Source organism: Bos javanicus, chromosome 7 (assembly GCF_032452875.1).
Source record: "Bos javanicus breed banteng chromosome 7, ARS-OSU_banteng_1.0, whole genome shotgun sequence".
NCBI lineage: Eukaryota > Metazoa > Chordata > Mammalia > Artiodactyla > Bovidae > Bos > Bos javanicus.
In genome coordinates, this window is record NC_083874.1 from 3537307 (window position 1) to 3562362 (window position 25056).

A 25056-nucleotide genomic window follows, 5' to 3' on the forward strand; every position below is an offset into this window, starting at 1 on the left:
AGCACTCAGTTTCCTTTATAGTTCAATTCTCACATCCATACATGACTACTGGAAAATCCATAGCTTTGACTAGATGGACATTTGTTGGCAAAGTAATGTACTTGGGTCAAAGAGGTCACTTCTGAATGTGAGTCTACACACTGTGTTTTCCATAGAGAAATTCTGGCTAGCTGGAAAATGTCACCTTAACAGCGTTTTGCAGAATGTGATTAAAATTATCAACCACATTAAAGTACATGCCCTTAACTCATGACCATTTGCACAGCTCTGTGAGATGGATACGGAACACACGTCTTCTCATACACAGAAGTCAGATGCTTTCTAAAGGTAGATCACTGGCCAGAGTTTTTGAGTTATGAGAGACATTCCAGAGATTGCTTTTAGAAAAATGGTCACCACTAGCAGCATATTTCAATGGCACAGAATGGGTCACAAAATTTCCTTAATTGTGTGACATATTCAACCTGCTCAACAGACTCCATATGTCAGTTTAGGGGGCAATGACAGTGTGTTTAGGCTGGCATGTAAAGTGGCTACATTCAAAGCCAAACTGGAATGATGGGGGTGGCAAGTGAATACTGGAATTTTTGACGTTTCAAGCATTATCAGAGATTTTTAAAGAGACTGAGTCAAAGCTTTCTTTCTCCTAGCCGGTGCATGATCATCAATGCAATTCAGAAGGGTTCCAATTTCTCCACATCTTGCCAACATTTGTTACTTTCCATCTCTCTGTATATATAATTAAAACACACACACACACGCATATATGTTTGTTAGCCATAATAACAAATGTGAAAGTTTGGATTTTTATTTCCTAACATGTTGAGCATCTTTTCATGTGCTTATTAGAGTCCACTGGTATACCTTCTGTAGAGAAATGTCTGTTCAAGTCCTTTGCCCATTTTTGAATTAAACTGTTTTTTTTTCTTATTGTTGAATTATAGGAATACTTAATATATTTTGAATATTAACCCTTTATCAGATATATAATTAGAAAATATTTTTCTTAGTCTTTGTATTCTACTGATGTCTTCTTTGATGTACAGAAGCTTTTATTTGTTTATTTTGGCCACACTGCTTAGCTTGTGGAGTCTTAGTTCCCCAACGAGGGATTGAACCCAGACTCCAGGAGTGAGAGTGCTAAGTCCTAACTACTGGACTGCCAGGAATTCACCCAGAAGCTTTTAATCTTGATCAAGTACAATTATTTGTCTATTTTTTCCTTTGTTTCCTATGTTTTTGGTATTCTATTCTAGAAATCAATGGTAAATCCAAAGTCATGAGGCTTTTGCCCTGTGTTTTCTTCTAAGAATTTTATAGTTTTAGGTCTTACATTTAAGTCATATATTCATTTTGAGTTAAATTTTGTGTATGGTGTTACACACATAAAGGGTCCAACTTCATTTTTTTTTTTTTTTTTTTTTGCACACGCATATCCAGTTTTCCCAGCACTATTTGTTGAAAAGACTGTCTTTTCCCCATTGAATGGTCTTGGCACCCTTGTCAAAAATCCTTTGCCCTTATATGCGAAGGTTTGTTTTCAGACTTCCTGTTCTATTCCATTGATCTATATGTACCTTTATGCCAGTACCACGATGCTTCCATACTGTAACTTTGTATAAGTTTTGAAATTGGGAAGTATTCCAACTTTGTTCTTCTTTTTCAAAATTATTTGACTTCTCAGGGTCCCTTGAGATTTCATATAAATTTTAATATGGGTTTTTCTATTTCTGCCCAAAAATGGCATTGGAATTTTGATAGGACTTGCATTTAGTCTCTAGATCACTTTGGGTAGTATTAACATCTTATCAATATTAAATCTTATCATCTATAAATACTTGATGTTTTTCCATGTACCTTTGTCATCTTTATACAGTGTAGTTTCCAGTGTATAAATCTTTTACTTCCTTAGAGTTAATTCCTAAGTATTTTATTCTTTTTGATGCTATAGTAAATGAAATCCTTTTCTCTATTTCTGTTTTGACTTGTTCATTGTTAGAATATAAAAACAAAACTAATTTTGTGTAGATTTTTTTATCCTGCCACTTTGCTGAGTTTGTGTATTCTATCAGTTTTTTTGTTGAGTCTTTAGATTTTCTGTATATAAGATCATGTCATCTATTGCAAACTATTATATAGAGTGGACAAACAACAAAGTCCTACTGTATAACGCAAGGAACTATATTCAATATCCTGTGGTAAACCATAAGTAATGGAAAAGAATATGAAAAAGAATGTATGTATTGGGTTGGCCAAAAAGGTCATTTGGATTTTTCCATAAGGTGTTACAGAAACATTTGAACGAACTTTTTGGTCAACCCAATATATGTATGTGCTGTGTGCTTAATTGCTCAGTTGTATCTGACTCTTTGCGACCCCATGGACTGTACCCGCCAGGCTCCTCTGTCCATGGGAATTCTCCAGGCAAGAATACTGGAGTGGGTTGCCATGCCCTCCTCCATGGGATTTTCCCAACCCAGGGATTGAACCTAGGTCTCCTGCATTACAGGCAGATTCTTTACCATCTGATAACTGAATTACTGTGGTACAGCAGAAATTAACACACCATTATATGTCAACTGTACTTCAATAAAATAAATTTTTAAAAAGAGCATGTCATCTGTGACTAAGATGATTTTACCTCTTCCTTTCCAGTTTAGATACTCTTTATTTTTCTTGCCTGATTGTTCTGGCTAGAAATTCCAATACTGGGTTGAAGTGGTAAAAGTGGGCATCCTTATCTTGTTCCTGATCTCAGAGGAAAAGATTATGGTCTTTTGCCATTGAATATGGTGTTAATTGTGGGTTCTTTAAGGATAGTGTTTATTGTGTTGGGTAGTTTCCCTCTAGTCCCAGTTTTGTTCTTCTTCTTCTTCTTTTTAATCATGAAAAAGTGTTGACTTTTGAATTTTGTTAGGAACATTTTTCTACATCACTTGAGATGACTGTGTGGTTTTGTGTCTTCATTCTGAATGTGTTGCTTCAGTTGGTTTTCATTTGTTAAATCATACTTGTATGCCAGGGATAAATTTCATTTGGTCATGATGTATAGTCATTTTGATGTGCTGAATTCTCTTTGCAAGTACTTTATTGAGGATTTTAAAATCAATATATGTAACGAATATTGGTCTTTAGCTTTCTTTTCTTGTAGGGTTTTTGTCTGGTTTTATTATCAGGGCAATGATGGCTTCATAGAATAAGTTAGAAAGTATCGCTGCCTCCTTTGGTTTTTTGGAAGCATTTCAGAAGGAGTGGTGTTAGATCTTTAATGTTTGGTAGGCAGTAAAGCCATCTGGTACAGAGCTGTTTTTTATAATTATTATTGGGAGGTTTTGATTACTGACTCAGTTGCTTTTCTAGATATATATATCTGTTCAGATTTTCTACTTCATAATTCAGTTTGGGTAGATTTTGTGTTTCTATGAATTTGTCCATATTTTCTAAGCTATCCAGTTTTTTGTCATATAATTATCCATAGTTTTTCCTTATAATCCTTTTTATTTTAATCTGTGGTAATGTCACCACTCACATTTCTGATTTTACTAATGTGTGTCTTTTCCCTTTTATTCTTAGTCTCACTAAAGGTTTATCAATTTTCTAGGTCTTTTCAGATAACTGATTTTGGATTTGTTGATTTTTCTCTATTGTTTTTCTATTTTATGTGACTAGGCTTTTGCCTTTGTTATTTCCTTCCTTCTGCTAGCTTTGGGTTGAGTTTGTTTTTTCTGGTTCCTTAAGTAGTAAATTATGTTTTTAAGTACTTCTTTAAATTTTCTTCCTATTTTCACTACACCCCATAAATTTTAGTAAGTTGTGCTTTCATTTTCATTCAAATATAAGTATTTTCTAATTTCTCCCTGATTATACATGGTATAAAGAGGGGAAAGATTAACCTACTCTCTCCTCTTGCAAGAAATTAACAGAAAGTAAAAGAAAATGTAATTTTTACTTTTATTATAGAAAAGTTTAAACATATATGTAAGTAGAGAAAATAGTATAAGGAATTCCTATGTATCTATCACCCAGTTTCAGCATTTATTAACTTACTGTCATTTTTATTTCATCCATACCATTGGTTCTCTACCAGGGGTGATTTTATCATTTCAGTGCTTCAGTGTCTTGAAATATTTTTGATTGTCACAACTTGAGAGAGGGTAGGAGTGGTGAAAAGAGTAGGTACTATTGCACAGGCCATCACTGAAAAACAAAGAATTATCCAGCATAAAATGTCAGCTAAAGTTGAGAAATCCTGCAGGATTTAAAATATCTATGTATCTATACGCACACACACATATACAATTTAATATCTTTATATTTTTATAATATTTAATCTTTTTATCCATGAATAGTAGAGGTTTTGCTGTTGGTTCAGGTATACTTTAATGTCATTCAAGACTTTTAAATTTTTCCTGATACAAGTTTTTCATATTTCTTGTGAATTTATTTCCCTAAATTTTTGTATAAATGAAGATTATTGATTTTAGTATGTTAATTTTATATCCTGCTATGTCACTGATCAAGTTTTATCATTGATTCTCTGAAGTTTAATTTTAGATGTAGCATTAATAGCATCAGCAAATAGAAGTAGTTTAATTTTCTCTTTAGTCATCCTTATGCCTCTTTATACACAAAGCCAAAAGGCTTTGCCGGTGTACTTGTATTGGTTAATACATCTAGTACAATGTTGAATAGAAGTGAAGGTCGTTGGTATCCTTGCCTTGTTCTTAATCATGGTGGAAATGTCTCTAGAGTTTCTTTATTAAATAAGATACTGATTTTAGGACTAAAGTATATGTACTTTACCTTGTTGAGGAAGTATCTCCCAATTCCTGTTTTCTTGCATGTGTTTATTATTAATGGTGCTGAATTTTTTTAAGGCTTTCTCATTTTCTCTAGATATACTCTTTTTTTTTTCCCCTTAAATACATATTATGGGATACTATGGTAAGTGGTATAATAAGGGGAATAGATTGTTTGGGCTCAGAGTCAGGAAAGGGTAACAGACGAGCTAACGTTGGAACTGAATCTGAAGGCTACAGAGAAGTTTGACATGTAGGAAAAGTAGGGAAGATATTCAAGATTAGAAATAATTACAAAAATGAGAATGATGTCATGGAGATAATCTATGAGCCTGTCGTATGCTTTGGGTGCTAGACTGCATTTCCCAGTTCATATTTCTCTTCTGATCCCTTCTCTCCATTCTCCTGGTCATGTGTATATGCTCACCTTCTTTAAATGAAGATCCCTTATTTTATTCACCCTAGTACATCATCTCTCATTCATTATTGTTTTATATATACAGTGTTACTTCTATTTTTCCTCTTCCTAGTGCTTTATTTTATCCAGAAAGCGAGGCCTTATTTAGATATCATTAATATTTATTCCTTCTATACATTTGGTCTCAGCTAATCATGTGAATCATTGGCACTTCCTTTTTTTATTTTTTTTTTTTTCAGAATGTAAGAGCAGTCCTAAAACCACAAAGGCAACTCAAACTCAAGACTCATCATTTTCGGGGCTAATAAGGAAAACACTCAAAAAGGATGAACCGTGGAATTTCATATCAGAAAACCCCTGCATATATGAAGACAGAATAAAGAAACAGAAGGACAAAAGTGAAAGTTTACAAATAATTTCAGTTACCCATACAAAAATCCTCACTGTAGAAAGAAGCCATAAAAATAATGACTTCAGCCAAAATTTCAGCCTGAAATCAGTGTTTGTTAAACAACAGAGGATTGCTAGAGAAAAAACACCTTCAAAATATGAAATACAAAGAAATAGCTTAAGGCAGGATTCAAATGTACTTAACCAATCGAAAATAAAGACAGCAGAAAAACGCCATAAATGTAACATATGTGAAAAAGCCTTCATTCACAAGTCATCCCTTCGTAAACATCAGAAAAACCATACTGGAGAGAGATTATTTCAATGTGATGAATGTTTGAAAGCCTTCAACCAAAGTTCAGCTCTTATTCAACATCAAAGAACTCATACTGGAGAGAAACCCTATATATGTAAAGAGTGTGGGAAAGCCTTCAGCCATAGTGCATCCCTTTATAAACACGTAAAAATACATACTGTGGAAAAATCCTACAAATGTAAAGAATGTGGTAAATCCTTTGGCAGAAGGTCTGCCCTTTTTATACATCAAAAAATTCATGCTCAAGACAATCCGCACAAGTATAACCCAGGAAGGAAGGCATCCACGTGCAACCTTCCTGGATGTCAGAGAATTCATCCAAGAAAGAAGTCCTATTTGTGTAACGAGTGTGGCAACACCTTTAAGTCTAGCTCATCCCTTCGTTACCACCAGAGAATTCACACAGGAGAGAAGCCTTTTAAATGTGGTGAATGTGGGAGAGCCTTCAGTCAGAGTGCGTCTCTTATCCAACATGAAAGAATTCACACTGGAGAAAAGCCTTACAGATGTAATGAATGTGAAAAAGGTTTCACTTCTATTTCACGACTTAATAGACATCGAATAATTCATACTGGAGAGAAACTGTATAATTGTAATGAGTGTGGCAAAGCCTTAAGTTCCCACTCGACACTCATTATTCATCAGCGAATTCATACTGGAGAGAAACCATGTAAATGCAAAGTGTGTGGAAAAGCCTTCAGACAAAGTTCGGCTCTCATTCAACATCAGAGAATGCACACTGGAGAAAGACCCTATAAATGTAATGAGTGTGGGAAAACATTCAGGTGTAACTCATCCCTTAGTAATCATCACAGAATTCACACAGGAGAGAAACCATATCGATGTCTGGAATGTGGGATATCTTTTGGGCAAAGTGCAGCTCTTCTTCAACATCAAAGGATTCATACAGGAGAAAAACCCTTTGTGTGTATTACATGTGGGAAAACTTTTAGGCAGAGCTCATCACTTATTGCACATCAAAGAATTCATACTGGAGAAAAACCCTATGAATGTAATGCATGTGGGAAACTCTTCAGCCAGAGGTCGTCCCTTACGAACCATTATAAAATTCACATTGAAGAGGACCCCTTCAAAGTAGATTTGCATGTGTGAAATCCTTAAACCAAAGGTCATTAGAATAAAATTGGTCCCACATATCTGTGGTTTCCACATCCACTGGTTCAAATAACTGCAAATTTAAAATACTAAAAAACTTGTCAGAAATATCCAAAAAACAAAATTTGAATTTGCCACACACTGGCAACTATTTTCATAAGCACTTGCACTGTATTAGGTATTTCAAGTAATTTAGAGATGATTTAAAGTTTATAAGAGGATGTGCATAGGTTACATGCAAATTCTGTGCCATTTTACATAAGGGACTTGATCATCCTCAGATTTTGGTATCTGTGGGGGGTCCTGGAATCAGTCCACTACAGATAGTATGGGACAACTGTATACACACTTGAGAATGACTTATGTAATGAATACGATAAAACTTCAATTTTAATTTAGTCCTCAGTTATTTAATTTTAAGGAAAAGCTTTGACTGTGTAATAAATATGTGAAATACTTTAATACCTGTTAGTCAATTTTTAAAATACCCTGAGACAAATAAATCACAATTGAAAATACTGATTTTGGCCATTTGTAAGATAAATGTGAGGTTTTTCTGTCTCTTTATACAGTGTTATACACTATATGCAACATGTAAACAGAAAAAATCTGGGTGTAAAGGTGCTGGATTTATCATTAGAAAGATACCAATTGCATAAGCTTAATACCATGTCTGTTACAACAGTTTAATAGCAAAAAAACCTTAAAATATATGCATTTTTAGAGCAAAGGACCAAATAATAGATAAAAATAAACTGCAACCTACCTCAGCCTCTGCAACTTTTCCTAAATTTCTGTCAAACTTGGTGCATGGTTTTCATCAAAAAGGAGGCCAAAAAACCCACCTTCTGTTCAGTTCAGTTCAGTCGCTCAGTCGTGTCCGACTCTTTGCGACCCCATGAACAGGGAGGCACGCCAGGCCTCCCTGTCCATCAACAACTCCCAGAGTTCACCCAAACCCATGTCCATTGAGTCAGTGATGCCATCCAACCATCTCATCCTCTCTCATCCCCTTCTTCTCCTCCTGCCCTCAATCTTTCCCAGCACCAGGGTCTTTTCAAATGAGTCAGTTCTTCAAATCAGGTGGCCAAAGTATTGGAGTTTTAGCTTCAGCATCAGTCCTTGCAATAAATATTCAGGACTGATTTCCTTTAGGATGGACTGGTTGGATCTCCTTGCAGTCCAAGGGACTCTCAAGAGTCTTCTCCAACACCACAGTTCAAAAGCATCAGTTCTTTGGTGCTCAGCTTTCTTTATAGTCCAACTCTAACATCCATACATGACTACTGGAAAGACCATAGCCTTGACTAGACGGACCTTTGTTGACAAAGTCATGTCTCTGCTTTTCAATATGTTGTCTAGGTTGGTCATAACTTTCTGTTCCTCCTTTATTTTTCTTGTTACTTCAAAATTACACCTAAGAGTGTCTCAAAATTTTTACACAATTTCTAATTTTGTTTCAGCATTATTTTTCTTTGTTGCATTGAAGTCATATTTATCATATAACTGTATTTGCTCTGTTCTGTACAGCATGCTAATTTAAGTAGGAAAAAATATAGTTTGATTAATCACTTTAAAGCTATTAATTTTTTTTTTTAGTTTGCTGCAGAAGTCCTAAGAACTTGTGGCAGTCTTACAAATGAATCAATTTCATGAAATAAAAGCATGTTTTCCCCACTTAAGATTTTCTAGTTTTTAAAAATCTCAGACTCCAAAGGAAAATAAAAGTCGGGAAATTTTTCTAAACCTTTAAAAAACAGTTTACTCAGTAAATGCTTAACCCCAAGTGTGAGTCAGCTATTATTCTAGGCACTGGAAATCAAACAAAAGAAAAAGAACAGGCCTTCGGGAAGTCATGATTTGACAGGCAAAAAGATGGAGTTGAAGAGAATAACAAATGAGTAAGCAGATTACAATGTAGTTTGCACAGAGAAATAGAAGTTACAATGATACTATGTTATAGAACACAAAGACGGTTTTGTTCTGGATGCATAAAGAAGGAATGGACCTAACCAAGGGAGTCTGAAAGGACTAGGGACAGTGAGGTCTGAGCCTAGTTTTGGAAGAATAATAAGAATTCTCCAGAGAGTGAGATGAGTACTTCAAGGAGAGGGAGCCACATAAGCAAACATAAAGGTGGGTGACAGCATGACACATTTATAGAATATCTGTTAAGTGGTGAGAATGACAGGTTGAAGCTTGAGAAGACGGCAGAACCAAAAGTCTTACTTGCCATCCTAAAGCATTTGAAATTGATTCGGAAATTTATACCAATGAAAGATTTTATATAAGGGAAGTGGGTCTAGCAATAAGGTGTAGAGACTGAGTTTAAAAGGTTGAAGACAGCTGAACAGACAAGCCTAGAAGTCTAGACCCAGAAGACTAGAATTCAGAGTAAAATACAGAATTCGTACTCAAAACCATCATGTGTGAATTTGTCCAGCATAGTGTATAGATTAGAATGGGGAGCAGGGGTCATAGATAAAACCCACAAAAATACCAAATAAGGAGCTGGTGAAGGAAAAGTAATATAACATGAAAAGGAATAGCCCCAGAGGTAGCAAAGCTTTAGGAGTGAAGTCAGTGAGCCCAAAGGAGAACTGGATCTCAGTAGTGCTGGGCGCCACAAATCACACAAAAGAGTAAATTTGAATTAGTAGCTAGCATGTTGAGGACCTTGGCAAGAACAATTTCTGTTAATCAGAGTGAACAGAAGCCACATTATTCTAGGTTAGATGGAAGATGTGAACTTCAGAAAGTTAAAAAAAAGGGAAAAAAAGTTTGTATTTCAGTGGGGGAAAATGACAATATTTCTGTGTTAATAACTGAGGCAACAATGTATGCACATGTTAGTGAATTAAAGAGGTCACTGGAACAGATTTCCTGAGATATTATGAGAGAATAAGAGCTTAGGTGGAAGAATTCAACTTAGGCTGGAGAGAAAAGCCTGCAGAAAGGAATGCAAATAAGTTTCTGTTTGACTTGGAAGTGAAAGAATTTGTATATGCTGATCTTGTTTTCTATACAGCCAGAGAAAGATTCCACTTTTTAAGATGTTGGCTATAGTAGCAATTTTCAGATCTTTGGGTACTTAAAAATCTTGAGTTTCAGTCTATGCTTAGGAGCTTTTTTTAGAAAGTTATGACTCTGAGTTTACTCTGTACACGTTACAGTGAGAAAGCTCCACTTTTATTTCTTCTATATGTTTGATATCTGTGTTAATTTTTTTTTTTTTAAGAAGAGAATTTGCTTATAAAGTTGGAAAAGTACTTAAAAGGGTAAGAAAAAATGCTTTGAAAGACTGATTAACCCTGAGCAGAAACTGGAAAGAATTGTAGGAGTTCAACGAGTGTGTGGAAGTAGATGGAATGACATTAATACAGAGGAAAAGTTCATGTAATGGCAAAGAACATAGGAGACATGATGCCTTCACTGTACTACTGTAAGTAGTATTTTTTAATCTTCATTTCCCAATTGTTTATTACTAGAACATGAATATGCAATTGATTTTTATATATTGACCTTATATCCAGTAATCTTGCTAAACTGACTTTCTCTAGTAGCTTGTTTATAGGTTCTTTGGAATTTTCTGCAAACATAATTGTTCAGTCTCTCAGTCGTATCTGACTCTTTACGACCATGTGGACTGCAGCATGCCAGGCTTCCCTGTCCTGCACTATTTCCTGGAGTTTGCTTAAACTCATGTCCATTGAGTTGATGATTCTATCCAGCCATCTCATCTTCTGTCACCCCCTTTTCCTGCTGCCCTGAATCTTTTCATAGCATCAGGGTCTTTTGCAATGAGTCAGCTCTTGGCATCAAGTTGCAAAGGATCGGAGCTGTAGCTTCACCATCAGTCTTTCCAATGAATATTCAATGTTGATTTCCTTTAGGATTGACTGGTTTGATATCCTTGATGTCCAAGGGACTCTCAAGAGTCTTCTCCAACACCACAGTTCAAAAGCATCATTTCTTCAGCGCTCAGCCTTCATTATGGTTCACCACTCGCATCTCTACATGGCTACTGGAAAACCATAGCTTTGACTAGATGACCTTTGTCAGCAAAGGGATGTCTCTGCTTTTTAATATGCTGTCCAGGTTAGTCACTGCTTTTCATCTAAGAAGCAAGCATCTTTTAATTTCATAGCCGCACTCACCATCTGTAGTGATTTTGGAGCCCAAGACAATAAAATCTGTCACTGTTTCCATTTTTTCCCCATCTATTTGCCATGAAGTGATGGTACCAGATACCAGGATCTTCATTTTCTGAATGTTGAGTTTTAAGCCAGTTTTTTCACTCTCCTCTTTCACCTTCATCAGGAAGCTCTTTCGTTTCTCTTCACTTTCTGCCATTATGGGGGTGTCACCTGTGTATCTGAGATTATTTATATTTCTTCTGGCAATCTTGATTCCAGCTTGTGCTTCATCCAGCTCAGCATATAGTATGATGTACTCTTCATGTAGATTGAATAAGCAAGGTGACAATATATAGCCTTGACATACTCCTTTCCCAAGTTTGAGCCAGTTCATTGTTCCATGTCCGGTTCTAACTACTGCTTTTGACCTGTATACAGGTTTCTCAGGAGGCAGGTAAGGTGATCTGGTATTCCAGATTCTCTTTAAGAATTTTCCATAGTTTCTTGTGATCCACACAGTCAAAGGCTTTAGTCTCATCAATGAAGCAGAAGTAGATTTTGGGGGATTCCCTTGCTTTCTCTATGATCCAACAGATGTTGGCAATTTGATCTCTGCTTCCTCTGCCTTTTCTGAATCCAGCTTGTACATCTGAAAGTTTCTTGGTTCATGTACTGCTGAAGCCTAGCTTGATGGATTTTGAGAATTACCTTGCTAGCATGTGAAATGAGTGCAGCTTTGCTTTGAACATGGTGCATGATTGTGTAGTTTCAACATTCTTTATCATTGCCTTTCTTTGCAATTGGAATAAAAACTGACCTTTTCCAGTCCTGTGGCCATGGCTGAGTTTTTCAAATTTTATGACATACTTAGTGCAGCACTTTTAATGGCATCATATTTTAGGATTTGAAATAGCTCAGCTGGAATTCCATCACCTCCACTAGCTTTGTTTGTAGTGATGCTTCCTAAGGTTCACTTGACTTCACACTCGAGGATGTCTGGCTCTAGGTGAGTAATCACACCACTGTGGTTTTCTGGGTCATTAAGACTCTTTTTGTACAGTTCTTCTGTGTATTCTTGCCACCTCTTCTTAATATCTTCTGCTTCTGTTAGGTCCATACCATTTCTGTCCTTTGTTGTACCCATCTTTGCATGAAATATTCCCTTGGTATCTCTAATTTTCTTGACAAGATCTCTAGTTTTTTTCCATTCTATTGTTTTCGTCTATTTCTTTGCATTGTTCACTTAAGAAGGCTTTCATATCTTTCCTTTCTGTTCTTTGAAACTCGGTATTCAGATGGGTATATCTTTCCTTTTCTCCCTTGCCTTTCACTTCTCTTTTCTCGGCTATTTGTAAGGCCTTCTCGGACTATCATTTTGCCTTTTGAATTTCTTTTTCTTTGGGATTGTTTTCATCACTGCCTCCTGTACAATGTTATGAACCTCTGTCCATAGTTCTTCAGGCACTCTATCAGATCTGATCACTTAAATCTGTTTGTCACTTCCACTGTATAATCATAAGGGATTTGATTTAGGTCATACCTGAATGGTCTACTGGTTTTCCCTACTTTCTTCAATTTATGTCTGAATTTTTGTAAATAATGACCATTTTATTTTTCTCTTTGAGTTGTAGTACATTTAATTTAAAATCAAAATTTCTTATTATATGGTAGTACTGTATAGCACAGACCAGTGCATTGTTGAAAAGTAGTGAAAGTGTTAGTCGCTCAGTCGTGTCCAACTCTTTGCAACCCTATGGACTTTAGCCTGCCAGACTCCTCTAACCTTGGAATCCGCCAGGCAAGAATACTGGAGTGAGTAGCCATTCTGTTCTCCAGGGAGTCTCCCCAACCTAGGGAATCTTCCCAACCCAGGAACTGAACCTGAGTCTCCTGCATTACTCTTGGTGGTGGGCTCTTTACCATTTGAGCCACCAAGAAAGCCCATTTAATGATGTTACTTTTAATTTCTTGTATATATTTGTTATCAGAATAGAAACATACCCCTGTATTCCCAACGTGCTGTTTCTTTTAATCATAAATAGGAGCAGTAGTTTTTCATTGTCTGTATTGAGTGAAATAATATTTTTTTCTCTTCACACTTTAATAGATAGTTATATTGACTGAATTTTTATGCTGACCAGTGTTGCCCTGTTACTGTTATTTAGTTGCCCAGTTGTGTCTGACTCTGTGACCCCATGGACTGCAGCACACCAGGCCTCCCTGTCCCTCACCGTTTCCTGAAATTTGCCCAAGTTCATGTCTGTCACATCAGTGATGCCATCCAGTCATCTCATCCTCTGACGCCCTCTTCTTCTGCCCTCAGTCTTTCCCAGCATCAGGGATTTTTCCAATGAGTTGGCTATTCACATCAGGTGACCAAAATACTGAAACTTCAGCGTCAGCTTTTCAAATGAGTATTCGGGGTTGATTTCCATAAGGCTGACTGGTTTGGTTTCCTTGCTGGTCAAGGGAGTCTCGGGAATCTTCTCCAGCACCACAGTTCCTAAGGCACTCCTGACCTCACACCCCAGAATGTCTGGCTTTGGGTGACATACTGGCTCTGGCTCTCATAGTTATCCAGTTCATTAAGATCTTTTTCGTACAGTTCTTCCATGTATTCTTTTCATCTCGATCTATTAGATCAAAAAGTTCTATTAGATCTCTACCATTTCTGTCCTTTATTGTGCCCATCTTTGGGTGAAATATTCCCTTGATAGTTCGTTTTCTTGAAGAGATCTCTAGTCTTTCCCTTCTGTTGTTTTCCTCTATTTTTATGCACTGTTCATTGAAGCAGGGCTTCTTGGCTCTCCTTGCTATTCTTTGGAACTCTGCATTTAGTTGGCTCTATCTTTCCCCTCCTCCCTTGCTTTTTGCTGCTTTTCTTTCTTCAGCTATTTGTAAAGCCTCCTGAGATAACCACTTTACCTTCTTGCTTTTTGTTTCTTTGGAATGGTTTTGTTCACTGCCTCCTGTACAATGTTATGGCCCTCCATCCATAGTTCTTCAGGCACTCTGTTTACTAGATCTAATCCCTTGAATGTTGGCTTTACTAAAATAAATTCTACTTGGTCGTGGCATATCATTATTTACAATAAACTGTGGAAAATTCTGGGAGAGATGGGAATACCAGACCACCCGACCTGCCTCTTGAGAAATCTGTATGCAGGTCAGGAAGCAACAGTTAGAACTGGACATGGAACAACAGACTGGTTCCAAATAGGAAAAGTATTACATCAAGGCTGTATATTGTCACCCTGGTTTTTAACTTATATGCAGAGTACATCATGAGAAACACTGGGCTGGAAGAAGCACAAGCTGGAATCAAGATTGCCGGGAGAAATATCAATAATCTCAGATATGCAGATGACACCACCCTTATGGCAGAAAGTGAAGAGGAACTAAAAAGCCTCTTGATGAAAGTAAAAGAGGAGAGTGAAAAAGTTGGCTTAAAGCTCAACATTCAGAAAACGAAGATCATGGCATCCGGTCCCATCACTTCATGGCAAATAGATGCAGAAACAGTGGAAACAGTGTCAGACTTTATTTTTGGGGGCTCCAAAATCACTGCAGATGGTGACTGCAGCCATGAAATTAAGATGCTTACTCCTTGGAAGGAAAGTTATGACCAACCTAAATAGCATATTCAAAAGCAGAGACAATACTTTGCCAAAAAAGGTCCATCTAGTCAAGGCTATGGTTTTTCCTATGGTCATGTATGGATGTGAGAGTTGGACTTTGAAGAAGGCTGACCACCAAAGAATTGATGCTTTTGAACTGTGGTGTTGGAGAAGACTCTTGAGAGTCCCTTGGACTGCAAGGAGATCCAACCAGTCCATTCTGAAGGAGATCAGACCTGGGATTTCTTTGGAAGGACTGATACTAAAGCTGAAACTCCAGTACTTTGGCCACCTCATGCGAAGAGTTGATTCATTGGAAAAGACTCTGATGCTGGGAGGGATTAGGGGCAGGAGGAGAAGGGGACAACAGAGGATGAGATGGCTGGATGGCATCACTGACTTGATGGACGTGAGTCTGGGTGAACTCCGGGAGTTGGTGATGGACAGGGAGGCCTGGCGTGCTGCGATTCATGGGGCCGCAAAGAGTCGGACATGACTGAGCAACTGAACTGAACTGATGTGTTTATAAGATCAGGTTTCTTCTTTAATAAGTAGAAGCCAAATGAAGTAGAAGCCAAGATTGTGTTCTAAGAACTCAAAGCAGAAATTTTTTTTTGTCATCCAGATCTGAAGCATGGATGAAATTATAACATCTAGAGAGAAGAAGGGGATGGCGTGGACAAGAGCAAGAGTCTCAGAAGGAGAGTGAATGCAGCATCTGATGAGACCAGTAGAGAAACAAGCTTTGCTGATGTAGAGGATTTCTGATACAATAAAAGAAAAAGTAATATTGGAAATGAAAGCTAGAGTTAGGTTATCAGAAAAGTTTAATACTACCTGAGAGTATAGGAGTTTGGATATGATCCTTAGATATTAAATCAGTGTATATTTCTGTGTCGCAAATGGCCAGTTTGAAGCCTGTTTTAGGAAGAATATCTGATGTGGCAGAAGGTTCAAAGATGACTTGATAGTTTCTGACTTGAGAAACTGGCTGAAAGATGAACTTTTGGAAATATGAGTTTAGGAGAGTCTGTAAAAAATGTTTAATGAGAAGTTAAAAAAAAAAAAGAAAAAAGAACAGAGGCTAGCTCTACTCTTGGTGCCTGACAATTGTCCTGGTATTCTGCTAAATACCACAGATGATAAAATTGTTAAAACTGACAATTTACTTATTTACTTTTTAAAATTAAGGTGCAGTTAGGCTTCCCTTGTGGCTCAGCTGGTAAAGAATCCACCTGCAATGTGGAAGACTTGGGTTTGATCCTTGGGTTGGGAAGATCCCCTGGAGAAGGGAAAGGCTACCCACTCCAGTATTCTGGCCTGGAGAACAGTCCATGGAAGCTCAAAGAGTCAGACATGACTGAGCAACTTTCACTATGCTTTCAAAATAACATGTAATTTCTGTATTGTAGGTCAGTATGCTTCAGATTATAAAAACAGCTTCCAACAGCTGCTTGTAAGGTTTTATTATAATTTATTTTTGAGAGAGATAACATTCCATGAGAGCATTGGACGAAGAGTGAAGAGACCTATATGTTTTCCTACCCCTATTCTGGTTCACGTTACACAGTCTCGGGCTTTTTAAACCCTAGAAATGCCACCTTTTTCATATACTGCTTTATAGTTCCTAATGCTGTAGATTAAGTGTGAAAAGGCAAAAAGATATGACACTAGAAGAGAGCCCCCCAGGTTGATAGCTGTTCAATATACTACTAGGGAAGAATGGAGAAATAGCTCCAGGAGGAATGGAGAGGTTGGGTTGAAGCAGAATCCACACCCAGTTCTGGATGAGTCTGGTGGTGAAAGTAAAGTCCGATGCTGTAAAGAACAATATTGCATAGACACCTGGAATGTTAGGTCCATGAATCAAGGTAAATTGAACATGGTCAAGCAGGAGATGGTAAGAGTGAACATCGACATTTTAGAAATCAGTGAACTAAAATGGATGGGAATGGGCAGATTTAATTCAGATGACAATTATATCCACTACTGTAGGCAAGAATCCCTTAGAAGAAATGGAGGAGCCCTCATAGTCAGTAAAAGAGCCCAAAATGCAGTATTTGGGTGCAGACTCAACAATGACAGAATAATCTGTTTGTTTCTAAGGCAAACCATTTGACATCACAGTAATTCAAGTCTATGCTCCAATGACAAATGCTGGGGAAGATGAAGCTGAGCGGTTCTGTGAAGTCTTCTGTGAAGACTTACAAGATCTTCTAGAATGAACACCAAAATAGATGTCCTTTTCATCATAGGAGATTGGAATGCAAACATAGGAAGTTAAGAGATACATGGAGTAACAGGCAAGTTTGGCTTTGGAGTACAAAATGAAGCAGGAAAAAGGCTAACATAGTATTGCCAAGAGAGCATACTGATCATAGCAAATACCCTCTCCAACACCACAAGAGACAACCCTACACATAGACAAAACCAGATGGTCAATACCGAAATTGATTGTATTCTTTGCACCTGAAGATGGAGAAGCTCTATACAATCAGCAAAAACAAGACCTGGAGTAGACTGTGTCTCACGTCATGAACTCCCTATGGCAAAATTCAGGCTTAAATTGAAGAAAGTAGAGAAAAATACTAGGCCGTTCAGGTATGACCCAAATAAAATCCCTTATGATTGTACTGTGGAACTGATGAATAGATTCAAGGGATTAGATCTGGTAGACCAAGCACTTTAAGATCTACAGATGGAGATTCGTAACATTGTATAGGAGGTGGTGACCAAAACCATCCCAAAGAAAAAGAAATGCAAGAAGACAAAGTGGTTGTCTGAGAAGGCCTTACAAATAACTGAGAAAAGAAGAGAAACAAAAGGTAAAGATATACCCGACTGAATGTAGAATTCCAGAGAATAGCCAGAAGAGATTTAAAAAAAAAAAAAAAGTCTTTGTAAGTGAGCAATGCAAAAATAGAGGGAAACAACAGAATGTGAAAAACTAGAGATCCCTTCAAGAAAATTAGAGATACCAAGAGAACATTTCATGCAAAGATGGGCTCAATAAAGGACAGAAATGAGAAGGACCTAACAGAAACAGAAGAGATTAAGAAGAAATGGCAAGAATTCACAGAACTATACAAAAAGGTTTGATGACCTGGATAACCATGATGGTGTGACCACTCTCCTAGAGCCAGATATCCTGGAATGTGAAGTCAAGTGGATCTTAGGAAGCATCACTACAAACAAAGCTAGTGGAGGTGATAGAATTCCAGCTGAGCTATTTCAAATCCTAAAAGATGATGCTGTTAAAATGCTGTACTCAATAGGTCATCAAATTTGGAAAACTTCACAGTGCCACAAGATTGGAAAAGTCAGTTTTCATTCCAATCCCAAAGAAAGGCAATGCCAAAGAATGTTCAAATTACCACACAATTGCACTTATTTTATATATTAGTAAAGTAATACTCAAAATCCTTCAAGCTAGGCTTCAGCAGTACCTGAACCAAGAACTTTCAGATGTACAAACAGTATTTAGAAAAGGTAGAAGAACTAATGATCAAATTGCCAACATCTGTTGTATCATAGAGAAAGCAAGGGAATTCCAGAAGAGCATCTGTTTCACTGACTACATCAAGGGTGTATATTGTCACCCTACTTATATAACTTATAGACAAAGTACATCATAGAAAATGCCAGGCTGGATGAATCACAAGCTGGAATCGAGATTGCTGAGAAAAATGTCAACAACCTTAGATGTACAGATGATACCACTCTAATGGCAGAAAGCAAAGAAGAGCTAAAGAGCCTCTTAATGAAGGTAAAAGAGAGTAAAAAAGCTGGCTTACGATTCAATATTTAAAAAACTAAGATCATGGTATCTGGTCCCATCACTGCAAATAGGAGGGAGAAAAGTGGAAGCAGTAACAGATTTTATATTCTTGGGCTCCAAATTCACTGCAGACTGTGACTGCAGGTATGAAATTAAAAGACACTTGCTTCGAGTTGTGATGCTGGAGAAGACTCGAGAGTCCATTGGACAGCAAGGAAATCAAACCAGTTAATCCTAAAGGAAATCAACCCTGAATATTCATTAGAAGGACTAATGCTGAAGTTGAAGCTCCAATACTATGGCCACCTGGTGTGAAGAGCCGACTCATTGGAAAAGATCCTGATGCTGGAAAAGAATGAGGGCAGTAGGAGAAAGGAGTGACAAAGAATGAGATGATTTGATAGCATCACCAACTCAATGAATATGAATTTGAGCAAACTCCAGGAGATAGTGAAGGATAGGGAAGCCTGCCGTCCATGGGGTGGCAGTGAGTCAAACACAACTCAGTGACTGAACAACAACAACGATGAATGGTGTAGATTAACTCATAGTTTTAAGTATTCATCTATGTATTTTGGTGGCAGAAACATCATTAATTAGTAAGAGTATTAGCATATATTGTTGGATAAAATAATCAATTTATATATTATGAACTCAACTTTTCAATCTAAAGATAAAATTGTTCCAGGAAGATGGAGTAGGCAGGTATATACTTTGTGTTATTTTCCCACTAAGTACACCTAACCCCCCTGTACATTATATATGTATTATATATACAAGAAGATTCTTTAAAATGGAGAAAAGAGGATAGGCCTGCTAGGAATCTCAGGAGGACCCGAAGAATGATACGGCAATTGTTTCGCCTCTTATATCCCAAATGCAGAGCTGAAGAACCCAGAGACAGCAAGAGACATAGACACACAAAAAAAGTTTACAAACCCCCAACAAAGGGTTCAGTTTCATTAGCCAAAGGACCAGGAAAGGGGTACCCTAGCAAGACAGATGACTCTTGCTGCTGCTGCTGCTAAGTTGCTTCAGTCATGTCTGACTCTGTACGACCCCATAGATGGCAGCCCGCCAGGCTCCACCATCCCTAGGATTCTCCAGGCAAGAACACCAGAGTGGGTTGCCATTTCCTTCTCCAGTGCATGAAAGTGAAAGGTGAAAGTGAAGTCACTCAGTCGTGTCCGACTTTTAGCGACCCCATGGACTGCAGCCTACCAGGCTCCTCCGTCCATGGGATTTTCCAAGCAAGAGTACTGGAGTGGGGTGCCATTGCCTTACAGATGACTCAGATAATAACCATTCTACTCCAGCACAAAGCACCAAAAAAAAAAAAAAAGCATCACTACACACACCAGCAATGGCTGAGTGAAGAGTCTAGACTTCTATGCTTAAACGACTGTCAAGAGGGGCCATAAAGCTCTGCTGGTGGTGTCACAGAAGGCCAGGAGCTAAGACATGCATCTATTCTCAGTGGTAGTAAATTACCCATCTTCACAGCAATCTATTATTGGACACTACATGGGGAACTGGGACACCCCCCCAACACACACCAGTGCCGGGTTAGAACTTTTACCACCACCCAACAGTGGTGAGGCCACAGTCCCACCCCATAGTGCCATTGGAGGACAAATAGGGAGCAAACCAGGCACTCATCCGTCTCAGCCAAGGTGGTACCAGTGAAGGCTTAGTGAGGAGCCAGAAGTCCCACCCCTACCAAGCAATAAAAAGGAGAACCTTAACTCCTTAGGTTTCTAGGGAGATCAAATGGGAAAGCTGATCTATGTCACATGGCCATTTTGAGGTGGCTCTCCTACCTTTGCCATGGCAGTATCAAAGCAAGTCAGCTGAAGCTAAAGACTAAAATAAGATTAAGAGTTTTGTAACAATACCCCAAATTTCAAGGATTCAACAAAAGAAACTTTCATCATACCAAGAACCAGGAAGATCACTTAAATGAAAAAGGCAGCAATTAGATGGCAAGGATGTTAAAATAATTTAACAAATATTTGTATAACAGCCATCCTAAAAATTCTTCAATAAGCAATTTTTTAAATGTTTGAAACAAAAAACAGAGTCTTAGCAAAGAAATTTAAGTCTCAGCAAAGATAAGAAACAAATGGAAATTTTAGAACTGAAAACATGCAGTAACCTAAATTTTAAAACTACACTGCATGTGCTCAAGAGCAGAACAGAGTAGACAGAATATCTATAAACTTGAAGACAGAACAGCAGAACTTAATAGCAGAGAGAAAAAAGACCAAAAGAAAGAACAGAGCTGCTCAGGTACCTGTACCTGTAGCAAAAGATCTAGCATTCATATTATCACAGTTTAAAAGTGGGAAAATAAAGAGTACAGGCCAGCAAAGTCTGAAGCAGTAAGAGCTGAAAATTCCCAAGCTTACCAAGAGATGTAAACTTTCAAACTCAGGAAGGTGAATAAACCCCTAAAAGCATTAAACCAAAAAAATCCATACCACAATACTTCACAGTTAAACTTCTGGAAACTGAAGTGAAAGGCAAAATTCTAAAAAAGATTATAGAGAAGAATGACCCCTTATAAAGGGGAAAAAAAAAAAATGAAAGCAGATATTTTATCAGAAACCACACAGGTACAAGGACTGAAATAAAATATCTGTGAACCGAGGGTAATCACATCAGTAAGATGATGAACTAGGAAGCTCCAGGCCTTCATTCTCTTACAAAGACTTTGAGTAAATAAGATATGGATCAAATTGCTTTTCTGAGAACTGCAGAATGCATTTAAGAGGTTGCAGCACTCCAGGTGAGTACAAAGCCAGTAAGAAATACATTGTATTGGAGAATAAAATTGGTGCTATTTCACTCACTTTAGCTACGTCCTTTGCCCCAGGCACAGCAAGACACATTCAGGAAAAAAATTCCCAACTCTTAGCTTCTCCCCCAGGAGTGAAAAAGAGGAAAACAGAATAGACTATACATCCAGCGGTCTGACTTTTCAGGGTCTTGCCTAGGGGACTGATTTCTGCCTCACTTGGCTCAGAGCACTGACTGGAATGGCAGTTTGGACACCAAGTTGGGATTGCTGAAAACCAAGGGGAGCACCAAAGAGACTGTAATACCACAGACAGACACCAGGTGAAGCAAGACATTACAGTCTCCAGAGAAGAAGCAGCAAGCTCCTTTAACTTGGAAATTATACACACTAGCTCAGAGAAGAGTCCCTAAAAAAGATCTGAGGCACCCTCAGAATATCTGGCCAAACTGACTGATAACAGTGTTCCCCTGTCCAGTCCAAAAAGACTGGAAGATATGCTCTCAGCCCATAAAGACTGAGGAGGGGACTGTTTTTTCCCATAACCAATCTCACAAAAGTCACAGTCTAGAAAGGAACAGGGAAACATGGCACAGTCAAAGGAATAAACTAAATCTCCATTAACAATCCCTAAGAAACAGATTTGTGAATTATATGAACAATAATTCAAAATGACCTTCTTAAAGATGCTCAGTGAGGTAAAAGAGAACACAGATAAACAAGTAATGAATATTAGGAAAATGAGGACTCCCTGGCAGTCCAATGGTTAAGATCCTGTACTTCCAATGCATGGGGCTTGAGTTTTGAACCTGGTTGGAGAACTGGGATTCCACATGCCATTTGACATGGCCAAAATAAAAAGAATATTAAGAAAATGATACATGAAACAGATACATGAGAATATAAACATAAAATGATAAATACAAATAGAGTGGTAGAGGAACTAGAGATCAGATTGCCAACATCCGTTGGATGATAGAAAAAGCAAGATAATCCAGAAAAACTTCTGCTTCATTGACTACACTAAAGCCTTTGACTGCGTGGCTCACAACAAATTGTGGGAAATTCTTATAGAGACGGGAATGCCAGACCATCTGACCTGCCTCCTGAGAAACATGCATGCAGGTCAAGAAGCAACAGTTAGAACAAGACATGGAACAACAGACTGGTTCCAAATTGGGAAAGGAGTACACCAAGGCTGTATATTGTCACCTTGTTTATTTAACTTAAATGCAGAGTATATCATGCGAAATGCTGGGCTGGCTGAAGCACAAACTGGAATCAAGATTGCTGGGGAAAATATCGATAACCTCAGATACACAGATGACACCACCCTTATGGCAGAAAGCAAAGACAAACTAAAGGACCTCTTGAGGAAAGTGAAAGAAAAGAGTGAAAAAGATGGCTGAAAACTCAACATTCAAAAAACGAAGATTATGGCTTCAAACGAAGATTATTACTTCATGACAAAGAGATGGGGAAACAATGGAAACAATGACAAATTTTATTTTCTTGGGCTCCAAAATCACTGCAGATGGTGACTGCCGTCATGAAATTAAAAGACGCTTGCTCCTTGGAACAAAAGCTATGACCAACGTAGATAGCATACCAAAAAGCAAAGACATTACTTTTCTGACAAAGGTCTGTATAGGCAAAGCTATGGTTTTCCAGTAGTTACATATGGATATGAGAGTTGGCCATAACAAAGGCTGAGCACCAAAGAACTGATGGTTTTGAACATCCATCAGTCAGTTCAGTTGCTCAGTCATGTCCAACTCTTTGCAACCCCATGGACTGCAGCATGCCAGGCTTCCCGGTCCATCACCAACACCCGAAGCTTCCTGAAACTCATGTCCATTGAGTTGGTGATGCCATCCAACCATCTCATCCTCTGTCATTCCCTTCTCCTCCTTCAACCTTTCCCAGCATAGGGTGGGTCTTTTCCAGTGAGTCAGTTCTTCTCATCAGGTGGCCAAAGTATTGGAGTTTCAGCTTCAGCATCAGTCCTTCCAATGAATATTCAGGACTGATTTCCTTTAGGATTGGCTGGTTGAATCTCCTTGCAATCCAAGAGACTCTAAAGAGTCTTCTCCAACACCCAGTTCGAAAGCATCAGTCTTTAGCACTCAGCCTTCTTTGTGGTCCAACTCTCACATCCACACATGACTACTGGAAAAACCATAGCTTTGACTAGATGGACCTTTGTCAGCAAAGTAATGTCTCTGCTTTTGAATATGCTATCTAGGTTGGTCATAACTTTTCTTCCAAGGAGGAGTCAGCATCTTTTAATTTCATGGCTGCAGTCACCATCTGCAGTGATTTTAGAGCCCCCCAAAATAAAGTCTCTCACTGTTTCCCTTGTTCCCCTGTCTCTTTGCCATTAAGTGATGGGACCGGATGCCATGATCTTAGCTTTCTTACTTTCTCTTTTTAAAAGTTTATTTATTTCCTAATTGAAGGATAATTGCCTCACATAATTTTATTGTTTTCTGTAAATCCTCAACATGAATCAGTCATAGGTATACATCTATCCCCTCCCTTTTGAACTTCCCTCCCATCTCCCTCCCCATCCCACTCCTCTAGGTTGATACAGAGCCCCTGTTTGAGTTTCCTGAGCCATACAGCAGATTCCCATTGGCTCTCTATTTTACATATGGTAATATAAGTTTCCATGTTACTCTTTCCATACATCTCACCTTCTCTTCCCCTCTCCCATGTCCATAAGTCTGTTCTCTATGCCTGTTTCTCCATTGCTTCCCTGTAAATAAGTTCTTCAGTACCATTTTTCTAGATTCCATATTTATGTGTTAGAATACGATATTTATCTTTCTCTTTCTGATTTACTTCACTCTGTATAATAGGTTCTAGGTTCATCCACCTCATTCGAGCTGACTGAAATGCATTCCTTCTTATGGCTGAGTAATACTCCATTGTGTATATGTACCACGAGGTCTTTATCCATTCATTTGTTGATGGACATCTAGGTTGCTCCCATGTTCTAGCTATTGTAAACAGTGCTGCAATGAACAATGGGATACATGTGTCTTTTTCAGTTTTGGTTTCCTCAGGGTATATGCCTAGGAGTGGCATTGCTGGGTCATATGGTGGTTTTATTCCTAGTTTTTAAGGACTCTCCATACCGTCTTCCATAGTGGCTGTATCAATTTACATTCCCACCAACAGTGCAGGAGCATTCCCTTTTCTCCACACCCTCTCCAACATTTATTGTTTGTAAACTTTTTGATGATGGTCATTCTGACTGGTGTGAGGTGATATCTCATTGTAGTTTTGATTTGCCTTTCTCTAATAATGAGCAGTGTTGAGCATCTTTTCATGTTTGTTATCCACCTATATGCCTTCTTTGGAGAAATGTCTGTTTAGGTCTTTTTCCCAGAAAGTTGAGTTTTAGGCCAACTTTTTCACTCTTTTCTTTCACTTTCCTCAAGAGGCTCTTTAGTTTGTCTTTGCTTTCTTCCATAGGGTGGTGTCATCTGAGTATCTGAGGTTCTTAATATTTCTCCCAGCAATCTTGATTCCAGCTTGTGCTTCATCCATCCCAGCGATTCACATGATGTACTCTGCATATAAGTTAAATAAGCAGGGTGACAATATACAGGCTGGACGTACTCCTTTCCCAATTTGGAACCAGTCTGTTGTTCCATGTCTTGTTCTAACTGCATACAGATTCT

General features: G+C 38.0%; 1 protein-coding gene across 7 annotated transcripts in view; it reads left to right on the top strand.

The window, feature by feature from the left end:
• ZNF93 (zinc finger protein 93) overlaps positions 1-16241 on the top strand; it is a 33979-nt gene extending 17738 nt beyond the window's left edge. For 6 of the 7 annotated variants that reach the window (XM_061421403.1, XM_061421404.1, XM_061421401.1 and 3 more), the window contains one exon: positions 5457-7557. In XM_061421403.1, coding sequence (XP_061277387.1) covers positions 5457-5522 — 66 coding nt within the window. In that variant the 3' untranslated portion in view covers positions 5523-7557. Of the gene's footprint in view, positions 1-5456; positions 7558-15417 lie in introns of those variants that run through there. The other variant, XM_061421405.1, reaches the window with a different exon arrangement.
• Positions 16242-25056: the final 8815 nt, after the last annotated feature.